Source organism: Trichosurus vulpecula, chromosome 8 (genome assembly GCF_011100635.1).
Source record: "Trichosurus vulpecula isolate mTriVul1 chromosome 8, mTriVul1.pri, whole genome shotgun sequence".
In the NCBI taxonomy this organism is placed as follows: Eukaryota; Metazoa; Chordata; class Mammalia; order Diprotodontia; family Phalangeridae; genus Trichosurus; species Trichosurus vulpecula.
Window position 1 is genome coordinate 178826261 of NC_050580.1, and position 12940 is coordinate 178839200.

At 37.7% G+C, this 12940-nt stretch overlaps 1 gene segment (V, D, J or C); it reads right to left on the reverse strand.

The window, feature by feature from the left end:
• Positions 1 to 11672: 11672 nt before the first annotated feature.
• Positions 11673 to 12268, reverse strand: LOC118829689. The segment is given in 2 exon segments: positions 11673 to 11989; positions 12220 to 12268. Coding segments are annotated over 2 exon segments (366 nt in total).
• Positions 12269 to 12940: the final 672 nt, after the last annotated feature.

Genomic DNA, 12940 nt, shown 5'->3' on the forward strand with positions numbered 1-12940 from the left:
AAGAAAAGATTTGGAAACAAATGGATGCTTATTAATGGCTGGACAAATTATGTTATATAAGTGTAAAAACATTATTGTACCATAAGAAATGATAAAAGAGGAAATTTCAGATGATCCTGGGAAGTAAGAACTGATCCAGAGTAAAGTGAGTAGAACCAGGAGAACAATTTATACAATGACAAAAGCATTGTAAAGAAAAAATGACTACAAAAGATCTAAGATCTCTGATGAGAGCAACAATCAACCATGTCTCCAAAGGACCTATGATGAAACATGTTACTCACCTGGCAAAAGGTAATGAACTCAAAATGCGGGAAAAGACATATGTTTTTGGACATGGCCACCATTGTATGAACTCATTTTGCTTAATTATGCTTACTTGTTACAAGAGTATTTTCTGTTTCTAATTGGGGAGAAGTAGAGGAGAATAGCTATGGTTATCTCAAGAAAAAAGGAGTGCCATTGAAACATTTTAAAAGTTCATAGAGTACAGAAGAAAGTTCAGAAAGAAGCATGGACAAGCAAGATAGTTTTGAGAGTAATAAGTTGAATTTAATAGACCCCATCAACACATAGGGGTAGTTGCCCCTCCTTCATACCAGTCCCTGAAAGAAGGGTTATTAGGGAATGCTGTAGGAGTTGGTGCTCCCGTTATCAGCAAATCCTCTTGTGAGAAAAATCGACTAAAATAAAGTAGATTATTAACCTCTTCGAAGCTGTCTTCCTGTCCTCCATGTCTGACCAGATCAAGAGTACACCCGTGCTAGCAGCCTTTCTGTGTGTTTACCTGACTTAAAACAAATGATCAACTTGTGGTTTTGCCAGAGGGAAGCAGTTGCCACATGAAAAATTCTCCCACAAAAGCTCCTGAAAATTAAACAAAGTCAAGAATGCATTAAGAAAGGTTTTAACTATTTAGTTTAAGTTGAAAAAAAGTCTTTTACTCAAACCTAGAGAGTGAAATCAGGGTTAGATTAAGTGATAACTAATATATTAAATATTACTATGTATTATTAGACCTTTCCCTCAAGATGGCACCAAAGGCAAAGAAGGAAGTCATTATCCTCCAAGACAGAAGCCAAGTCCAAGGCCTTGAAGACCAAGAAGGCAGTGTTGAAGGGTGACCATAGCTACAAAAAGAAAATCTGAACATCCCCACCTTCCAGAGACCCAAGACACTAAGACTTTGAAGGCAGTCCAAATACCATTGGAAAAGTGCTCCTCAGAGAAACAAGCTTGATCATTATGCCATCAAGTTCCCCACTGAGTCTGCCATGAAGAAGATTGAGGACAACAACACCCTAGTCTTCATTGTGGATGTCAAGGCCTACAAGCATTAGATCAAGCAGGCGGTAAAGAAGCTGTATGACCTTGATGGGGCCAAGGTCAGTCTACACACTGATCTGGCCTGATGGACAGAAGAAGGCCTATGTCTGACTTGCTCTAGACTATGATGCTTTATATGTTGCCAACAAAATTGGAATCATCTAAACTGTGTCCAGCTATTCCACTCCACCTACAATAAGAAGTTTTCCAGTTTAAAATAGATAGATAGATAGATAGATACTAAAACAATTAGTTATAATTAAGGATTAGTGAGTAAGGTATATGACTGAGAGTATATGATAATTCCATAGATTCCATTCCATTGCTCAATATGGTGAAATCATTGCTCTCTATCAAAGATGTCAAATGCAAGTGAGACCCAAACCAGATTAAAATGTAATTGGGAAACATTTAACAAAACTAGATAAAAAAAACCATAAAATGTAGATAATGTTAATATGTGATTTTCTAAGTCAATATGTAACCTCTGGGGGATAACTTATGTATGGTTTAGTGGCCCCTATTTATATTTTCATTTGACACCACTTCTCTACATAACTTATAAACTGAGCATTGTGTTTATTATTATTTATTGATTTATCATTATTCTTCATATAAGAATTATTTATATAAGAATCACTCTGGCCTCACTCTTCCAGGGAAAAGCTGGCTACATCTTCCCTTTAAGGCCCTACGAGTACCCCTGAGAGGGTAAGAGCATCTCTTATTTAATATTAGCTTTAATCTCCATTATAGTAATGTTCCCCCACTGTTAACCATTAGAGATGAACTATTCTGTTCCAAGTAGCCAATTAACAACATTTAGCTTTTGCAAAGGAATATTCACTTCAAATCTAACCACTGAGATAATAACTCACTATTCAACAAAAACTGTTGAGAATACTGGAAAGCAATTGGGCAGAAAGTATAGACAAACATGTTACACTACATTCAAAGATAAGCTTTTTGAGTATATGCTTCAGACAAAAAAAGGTGAGATCATAAACAAATTAGAGGAGGAAGAAAGAAAATACCTTTCATTTCTATGATTAGGAGAAGATTTTATGACCAAAGAAAGAATAGAAAGGATTACAGAAGGTAAAATGGGCAATTTTGATTATATGAAATTAAATTTTTTTGCAAAAAAACTCAAAAAACAAAACACAAGGTAGCTAAAACCAGAAAATAAGCAGGTTACTAGAAAAAAATTGTGGCAAATGTCTGATAAAGGTCTCATTTCTAAAACTTACAGTGAACTGATTCAAATTTATAGCAAAAAGAGCCATTCCCTAGCTGATAAGTGGCCAAATATAAAGAGAAAATTTTTCAGAGAAAAACATCCAAAATACCTATAACCATATAAAAAGCTTTGAATCCATAATAATTAAAGAAATGCACATTAAAACAACTTTTATCTGCCACCTCACACCCACCATATTGGAAAATTGACCAAAAAGGAAAATGAGAAGTCTTGTAGGGGCTGTGGAGAAATAGACACATTAATATACTGTTGGTAGAGCTGTGAATTGGTCAAGTTTTTCTAGAAAGCAATTTGGAACTATTCACCAAAAAGTACTAACCCATGCATACCCTATGTATTACCCAATAATCCTCAAAGATATTGAACAAAGAGGAAATGGTATCATATGTACAAAAATGTTTATAGAAACACTTTTCATGGTGGAAAAGAATGGGAGACTGAGGAGGAAGAGGTCCATCAATTAGGGAATCATTGAAGTATATATAATGGAATACTATTATGTTGTAAGAAATGATGGTGGTGGGGGCGGAGCCAAGATGGCCACATGAAGGCAGCATCTTACCGGAGCTCTCTCACAAGGTCTGTCAGATTCCTATAAAAAAGTGAATTTGAGCAGATTTGAGAGAGTCAGAAACCGCGAGGAGTCTGCATAGGGCAAATTTCCGAGCCGGGAGAGTCTGAAAGGCCGGAGGCACGAACGTGTAGGCTCGGAGAGTGCTCGGTGCGGAGCCGCTCCAGACCAAGGTGGAAGCGGCTGGCTGGGAAATCCATGTGGGAGACGGGCTGGGAGAAAGCTGGACGCCTGAAACCGGCGGAGATCCCCAGGCCTCCCAACACAGGACGGCAGTCTGTGGAAGCAAAGAGAGGCAGCGCAACGCCACCGGCCGTGAAATACCGTCTCCAGAAGTTTGCAGCCCAAAGGTATTAAACGGCCTTCTTGAACTTCCGGGACACTTAATGGCCAGGTAAACAGCTCTAATCCCTCCCCTCCCCACCCAGAGAATCCCTCGGGAAAAAAAAAGAATGCTGGAACTGAGCAGAAAGTAGTGGGGCTTCAGTGGTCAAATAGCAAAAGTTCATTAGTCCCATAGGGGCAGAGTTGGCAGGGGTCAACGCCAGGAGCCCAGACGTAACCTTGCTCCCCCAGGGAAAGTGCCAGACATCAGCTCAAACAACAAACAGCTGAGACCATTGCTGAAAAGCAAGTGCTGAAGAGCACCCACAGGGAGTGAGACGCCAGGGAGCCAGACCCCTCCCCCACACCTCAGGAAACTGAAGGTTATAATTCTAGACTCACAACCCCCAGAATAAGAAAGCTGGGACAGAAAGCCCTGTGGCCCACAGACAGAAATTCGTTGTAAAGCCAGCAAAAGGCAAACCAACATGAAGAAGAACACAAAAAAACCAAGGACAAGAGATTCTTTTTATGGAGACAGGCAGGATCAAAATACAAATATGGAAGAAGAAAGTAACGATATTGTACATACATCAGATACCTCAAAAGGTAATATGAACTGGTCTCCAGCCCAGAAAGTACTGCTGGAAGAGCTAAAGGAGGATTTTAAAAACCAAATTAGGGAGCTAAAAGAAAATATGGAAAAAGTGGAAAAAAAAATTCACTGATGAAATCAAGTCCCTAAAGAATAAGATTGGTGAAATGGCTACGGAGATTCAGAACCTAGAGAGAGAAAAGGACACCCTGAGAGGCAAAATCAACCAATTGGAAAAGGAGACTCAAAAGCAAAATGTAAACACTAACTCATTAAAAATTAGACTTGAGCAAGTGGAAGCTAATGAATCTATGAGGCACCAAGAAGTAATAAAACAAAACGTAAAGAATGAAAAAATAGAAAAAAATGTGAAATATCTGATTGGCAAAACAACTGACCTGGAAAATAGATCCAGGAGAGACTATTTGAGAGTTATTGGTCTACCTGAAATCCATGATGAAAAAAAGAGCCTTGACAGTATCTTCAAAGAAATTATCAAAGACAACTGCCCAGAGGTCCTAGAACCAGAGGGCAAAATAGTCATTGAAAGAATTCACCAATCACCCCCTGAAAGAGATCCCAAACTGAAAACACCAAGAAATATTATAGCCAAATTTCAGAGCTATAAACTCAAGGAGAAAATACTGCAAGCAGCCAAAAAGAAGCAATTCAAATATCGTGGAACTACAGTCAGGATCACGCAGGATCTCTCAGCTTCCACATTAAAAGACAGGAGAAATTGGAATATGATATTCCGAAGGGCAAAGGAGCTGGGACTACAACCAAAGATCAACTACCCAGCAAAACTAAGCATAATTTTCCAGGCAAGGCGATGGACATTCAATGAAATAAGGGAATTCCAGATCTTCCTGATGAAAAGGCCAGAACTCAATGGAAAATTTGATCTCCAAATACAAAACTCAAGAGAGACATAAAAAGGTAACCAGGGGAAAAACCCCACAAACCTTATTAACCAATAAGGGCAGGTTGTTTACATCTTTATGTGGGATTATATCATCTTATGTATGTTTTATATATATACACATATAAAAGTCATTCTTGTGAATGGTACAGCTATTATGACAGTTGAAAGGGATATACATAAGTTGTGAATGCCTGTATAAATTAATTGATGTAAAGATATAAAATATAAGTAAGAGATATAAAGGGAGGGCTATGAGGGAAGCAGTAAGAAGGTAGTAGAAAAGGGTAAATTACACCAAATGAAGTGGCACAAAAACATATTATAGTAGAGGGAAAGAAGGGAGGGAGAAGAGCAGTATTTGAGCTTTACTGTCATCTGATCTAGTTCAAGAAGGGAATAACATACTCTGATAAGTTTAGAAATCTAACTTGTCCTACGGGAAGTGGGAGGGTAAGGGGGGGAAAAAGGGAGGGGGGTGGTCAGAAGGGAGAGGAGAAGTAGCAAGTGGATAACGGTAAGATAAGGGAGGGGAATAAAGAGGGAGGGTTAACTGAGGAAAGCGGCGGTCAAAAGCAAAACTTTGTTGAGGAGGAGAAGGGGAAAGGGAGAAATAAAAGCATAAACAGGGGGAATTAGGATGGAGAAAAAGACACAGATAGAAATCATAACCCTGAACGTGCAGGGGATGAACATTCTCACAAAACAGAAGCAGATAGCAGAATGGATTAAAAACCATAATCCTACAATATGCTGTTTACAAGAAACGCATCTGAAACAGGGGGATACACATAGGGTTAAGGTAAAAGGCTGGAGTAAAATATATTGTGCCTCAGCTAAAGTAAAAAAAGCAGGTGTAGCAATCCTAAACTCAGACAAAGCAAAAGTAAAGATAGATTTAATTAAAAGAGATAAGGAAGGACATTATATCCTGCTAAAAGGCACCATAAACAATGAAGCAATATCATTGCTTAACATATATGCACCAAGTGGTAAGGCATACAAATTCTTAGAGGAGAGGTTAAGGGAGTTACAGAAAGAAATAGACAGTAAAACTATAATATTGGGAGACCTCAACCTCCCCCTTTCTGAACTTGATCAATCTAACCTCAAAATAAATAAGAAAAAAGTTAAGGAGGTAAACAGAATTTTAGGAAAGGCACATATGATAGACCTCTGGAGAAAACTGAATGGGGATAAAAAGGAATATACTTTCTTCTCAAAAGTACATGGCACATACTCAAAAATTGACCATGTACTAGGGCATAAAGACCTCACAATCCAGTGCAGAAAAGCAGAAGTAGTCAATGTATCTTTTCAGATCATGATGCAATAAAAATCATTTTTAATAAAGAACCATGGAAAAATAAGCTAAAAATTAATTGGAAACTAAATACTTTAATTCTAAAGAATGAGTGGGCCAAAGAACAAATCAGAGAAACAATTAATAACTTCATTCAAGAGAATGACAATAATGAAACAAAATACCAAAACTTATGGGATGCAGCAAAAGCAGTTCTTAGGGGAAGTTTTATATCCCTAAATGCCTACATGAATAAAATAGGGAAAGAGGAGATTAATTATCTGGGCATACAGCTGAAAAAGCTAGAAAAAGAGCAAATTGAAAACCCCCAATTAAATACCAAATTAGAAATACTGAAAATCAAAGGAGAGATTAATAAAATTGAAACCAAGAAAACTATTGAATTAATAAATAAAACAAAGAGCTGGTTTTATGAGAAAACCAATAAAATTGATAAACCTTTGGCCAATTTGATTAAAAAAAGAAAGAAGAAAATCAAATTACCAGTATAAAAAATGAAAAGGGTGAGGTCACCTCTAATGAAGAGGAAATCAAAACAATAATTAGGAATTATTTTGCCCAACTGTATGCCCATAAATTTGACAACCTTAGAGATATGGATGAATATCTACAAAAACATAAACTGCCCAGGCTAGCAGAGAAGGAAGTGAAATTTCTTAATAACCCCATATCAGAAAAAGAAATTGAGCATGCCATCAATGAACTCCCTAGGAAAAAATCTCCAGGGCCAGATGGTTTTACATGTGAATTCTATCAAACATTTAAAGAACAACTAATTCCAATACTTTGTAGACTATTTGGGAAAATAGGTGAAGTAGGAGTCCTACCAAATTCTTTTTATGACACAAATATGGTAATAATACCCAAACCAGGTAGAGTCAAAACAGAGAAAGAAAATTATAGACCAATTTCTCTAATGAATATTGATGCAAAAATTTTAAATAAAATATTAGCAAAAAGATTGCAGCAACTCATTACGAGAATAATACACTATGACCAGGTAGGATTTATTCCAGGAATGCAAGGCTGGTTCAATATTAGGAAAACTATTAGCATAATTGATCATATCAACAACAAAACTAGCAGAAACCATATGATCATCTCAGTAGATGCAGAAAAAGCCTTTGACAAAGTACAACACCCATTCCTATTAAAAACACTAGAAAGCATAGGAATAAGTGGAACCTTCCTCAAAATTATAAATAGCATCTACCTAAAACCATCGACAAGCATTATTTGTAATGGGAATAAACTAGATGCATTCCCAATAAGATCAGGGGTGAAACAAGGATGTCCATTATCACCCCTATTATTCAATTTGGTACTAGAAACATTAGCTGTAGCAATAAGAGAAGAAAAAGAAATTGAAGGAATTAGAATAGGAAAAGAAGAAACTAAATTATCACTTTTTGCAGATGATATGATGATTTATCTAGAGAATCCTAGAGAATCAAGTAAAAAACTACTTGAAATAATAAACAACTTTAGCAAAGTTGCAGGATATAAAATAAACCCACATAAATCCTCAGCATTCCTATACATTACTGACAAAGCCCAACAGCAAGAGATAGAAAGAGAAATTCCATTCAAAGTTACTGAAGGCACTATAAAATATTTGGGAGTCTATTTGCCAAGACAAACCCAGGGCCTATATGAACATAACTATGAAACACTTTTCACACGAATAAAATCAGATCTAAATAAATGGAAAAATATCAGTTGCTCATGGTTAGGCTGAGCTAATATAATAAAAATGACAATTTTACCTAAATTAATCTATCTATTCAGTGCCATACAAATCGAACTACCAAAAAATTATTTTACTGAGCTGGACAAAATAATAACAAAATTCATTTGGAAAAACAAGAGGTCTAGAGTATCTAGGGTATTAATGAAAAGACGTGCTAGAGAAGGTGGCTTAGCCACACCAGATATTAAACTGTACTACACAGCAGCAGTCATCAAAACTGCCTGGTACTGGTTAAGAAACAGGGGTGTGGATCAGTGGAATAGGATAGGTACACAAGTAGGAGAAATCAACAAGATTAGCAATCTACTGTTTGATAAACCCAAAGAGGCCAGTTTCTGGGCTAATAATTCACTATTTCACAAAAACTGTAGGGAAAATTGGAAAATGGTGGGGCAAAAACTGGGCATAGACCAATATCTTACACCATATACCAAAATAAAGTCAAAATGGGTTAATGATTTAGGAGTAAAAGCTGATATTATAAGTAATTTGGGAAAGCAAGGAATAGTTTACTTATCAGATTTATGGAAAAGTAAAGAATTCATGACCCAACAAGAGATAGAGAGCATTACAAAATGCAAAATGGATAATTTTGATTATGTCAAATTGAAATGTTTTTGTACAAAAAAAAGCCAATGCAACAAGAACTAGGAGGGAAGCAGAAAATTGGGAGAAAATCTTTGCAAATAGTATCTCTGATAAAGGCCTCATTTCTAAAATATACAGGGAGCTGAGCCAAATATATAGGAATACAAGTCATTCCCCAATTGAGAAATGGTCAAAGGATATGAACAGGCAGTTTTCAGAGGAAGAAATTAAAGCTATCTATAGGCATATGAAAAAATGCTCTGGATCACTACTGATTAGAGAAATGCAAATCAAAACAACTCTTAGATACCACATCTATCCTGTCAGATTGGCTAAAATAACAAAACAGGAAAATGATAAATGCTGGAAAGGATGTGGGGAAATTGGAACATTGTTGCATTGCTTGTGGAGTTGTGAGCTGATCCAGCCATTTTGGAGAGCAGTTTGGAACTATGCCCAAAGGGCTATAGATATGTTCATACCCTTTGACCCAGCAATACCACTTCTAGGGTTGTATCCCAAAGAAATCACACAAGCGGGAAAAGGACCCATATGTACAAGGCTATTTATAGCAGCTCTTTTTGTGGTAGCCAAGAATTGGAAATCAAAGGGATGCCCATCAATTGGGGAATGGCTGAACAAGCTGTGGTATATGAAGGTGATGGAATACTATTGTGCCATAAGAAATGGGGATGATGCAGACTTCGTAACAACCTGGAAAAACCTAGATGACATAATGCTGAGTGAGCGGAGCAGAGCCAGGAGAACGTTGTGCACAGCCACAGATATATGGATTCCGTGAGAACCAACCCTGACATACTTCGCTCTTCTCAGCAACCTAAGGTGCAAGGACAACTCCAGGGGACTCACGATGGAGAATGCTATCTTCATCCAGAGAAAGAACTGCAAAGTTTGAATACAGATCGAGGCACACTACATGCTCGCCTTTTTTGCTTCTCTTTTGTTTTTGTTTTTGGGTTGTTTTTCTTTTTGGTTCTGTTTCTTCTTTCTCATGATTCCTTCCATTGGTCAAAATGCTTCTCCACAACTTGACTAGTGCATAAATTAATTCAATGCAAAGTTATACATGACAGTTATATGAGATTCCATGCCATCGTGGGGAGGGAGGGGGGAGGGAGGGGAGAAAATCTGGAACTCAAAACTATGTAGAACCATGTGTGGTAAACTAAAAATAAATAAATTAATTAAAAAAAAACAAGGAAAAAAAAAGAAATGATGGCAATGACTTCAGAGAAATCTGGGAAGACTTGTATGAAGTGAAGAAGAATGAAGTCAAAAAAAGAAGAATGAAGTGAGTAGAATCAGGAGAACAATTTATGCAATAACAACATTAGGGCAAACAACTTTAAAAGACTTAACAACTCTTATCAATGCAATTACCAACTATGACTCCATGACGAAACATGATATCCACCTCCTGACAGAAGTGATGAAGTCAGGGTGCAGACTGAAAAATGTGTATGTATAAATATGTGTGTATGTATATATACATACATACACACACACACACACACACAAATAACATACACTCACAATCAAACAAAACTAAATCCCAAATTGGTCATTGGTCATGTCATAAATGTCTGTGTATATATAAAAACATATATACATATGCTTATCTACACATATGGGTTATCTGGTTTATACATCTATACATACACATATATACACATATACATACAACATACACATACACACATATGTATCGTGTTGGGGTTTAAGGGTGCTGGGATCCTAAAATAGCTACACACAGGTCCTACCCAAATGAATTTGACCCAAGCCTTCTTTCAGCCAGACAAGGTTTATTAAAACACTGATAGAGGGTGGGCACAATTTAAAAATCTGCCATATTGGCCAGACTCTTAAGGAATCCAAGCCTTAGCCTGATTCTTAAGGAATCTGAACACCTTAATGGAGACAAGATGGATCTTAAATACAGAAGTCTGTGGGAACAGAGAAGGGGTCAAGATGGAATTAAGGGAGTAGCAGTCTAGGGTGGGACCAGGTGCTAACCATGAAAGGGCAGTAAGTTAACTGGGAAGGGCCTATTGCCCCAGGTGAATGCCAGGGACCTGGGCCTCCTGGGAAAGTCCAAATGCTTCTCCGTTTTGGGTCCAGATACCATCCCCATCATTACCCCCTCAAACAAATGGAAACGAAATTCTTTTGGGATACGGGCAAAGGTCTTAGCTTTTGAAACTGCTTCCTGCTGACAAGCGGCATAAAGTTGTCCATGCCTTGCAGGGGTCCCAAAGAAGAGGTTGACTGGAACCAAGCAAAAGCTGCATCCAGGGGATGATGGGGTGGGGGGGACATTGGCTGATACACACTGTTACCAACTGTAGATGAATGGCCTGTAGTCTGGAAGACACAAATCTGACAAGCAAGTCTGCAGGGCCCAGATATGGGGAGAAGTAAAAGTGCAAGAGCCCCATTAAAATAATTTACACTTGACCTGCAGAAATATCTGATCTTGTTATTTTCTCAAAAGTTTAAGTAACATTTTTGCAGGTAGAAGTTTTCTATCCTTGGCCAGAGACTGATTTTTTTTTTTTACTCCAATTGTAATAAAACAGTAGAGAGAATCAGGAAGACCTGGATGCAGATCCTGTCCCATGCTTACAGAACCAAGTTCTTCCTCTGAAGTGTGCTGGTTGGGTGACCCTCAGCAATTCTCTGTACCCAAAGGAACTAAGACTGTAAGTTTCAGAACAGTTGCCAATCTGCATTGGCAGAGGGAGTTTTCCCATCATGAGTTCTCTTATAATACCAGTGACATTACAGTACGAGAATGCTCTCGAGGAATGTGGTTTATAGACCTTACTCTCTCAACCCAGTTACGTGGTTTTTTTTTTCTTAGAATGAAATGGTTTTCATTTTGAGATTCTTTCTGTGCTGCCTTCCTGTTGGGTTTTGAATGTCTCTCTCTGGGCCCCCTGTTGCAGGTGGGAGTCATGCTAAGGACTGGTGTTTCTGTACACCTCCTTCTGTCACTCCACCCTCTGTGGGTTCATGTAAGTACAGAAATATGTCGCTGAGTCTCCCAGCTGTAAGGTTGAGATGATAAGACTGATGGATTTGTTTAATTTCTGGAAGTTCACTGAGTATCGATCCATCTTTGCATTCATTTGGTCATAAACATTCTGACGAATTAGTAAAATCAGCTCCCCACTGGAAGGTTGTTTGTACCAAAACAAAGCATAATTACTGTCGCTCGCCTCATACTTGCAATTGAGAGTCACAGCCTCTCCTTCCTTTCCAGACACCGCTGGTTCTAGTTGAGTGACCTTCTGGGCTGTGCTGATTCCTGCAAAAAAGAGAACAAAAGAAAATTAATGTTCTTTCATGACCCTTAAAGGGATTGCAGAGACATCTTAATAAAAGACTAAGGGCATACACTGAAAGGCTCTAAACCTGTTTCTCACTTTCCTTCCTTCTAAGTGCTTTAAAACTCTTGACAATTATGACCATATATCATAATCCCTTAAACCTTGAAAAGTAGCTTATTTCCCATGTCCAGCTGAGTCTCTCTTTTACCTAAGAAGATGGAGAACACGATTGTCCATAGCAGACTTGAGTGTGGCATCTTGGTCAAAATGTCTCTAGTTCTATATTGCTCTTTATTTCTAACAATTCTATGTAGGGTCACTGGAGTCATGTGACATTTCTGCCTCCAAAGAGGAAATGAGGTTAGGGGGTGGTACAGATGTATATGTCAGATTAGATTCCTTTGTTCTTAGACTAGAAGGTTCTGGCCCATCCTAAGCCTCTATTCAATTCAACCTTATTACTTCCCTTTGTAATTGAGTTATACAATGTTTGAATTTGTCAATGTGTGTGCAACAATCATAATAGATAATACAGGTTTGAAAAGTGCTTTACATGTATTATCTCATCTGATAATTGATATTCAAGTCTAATATTAAAGAGGCTATGGAAATGGGAGAGAGACTGACAAACCAAGCAGTGGACATGCAATTCATTTATAAAGGGACTGGGGAGGGGAGCACTTTAGAAATACTGTGCATAATGAACAAAGAACTGCCTCCCTCTCCATGCCAACCTGTGCCAATATTTAACTACCTGTGATTTTTTCTTGTCTGTAGTCAGAATTTAAATTGAAAAATATTCTTAAAACTTTGCAACCTACTGAAAGTCAAACCTATCATGTAGGCATTTAATACAGTTCTAATTTGTGAAAATTTCTCCTCTATTTTGATCTTGTCAAGTCCTGAAATAATCAAAGCCATGTGTTGAG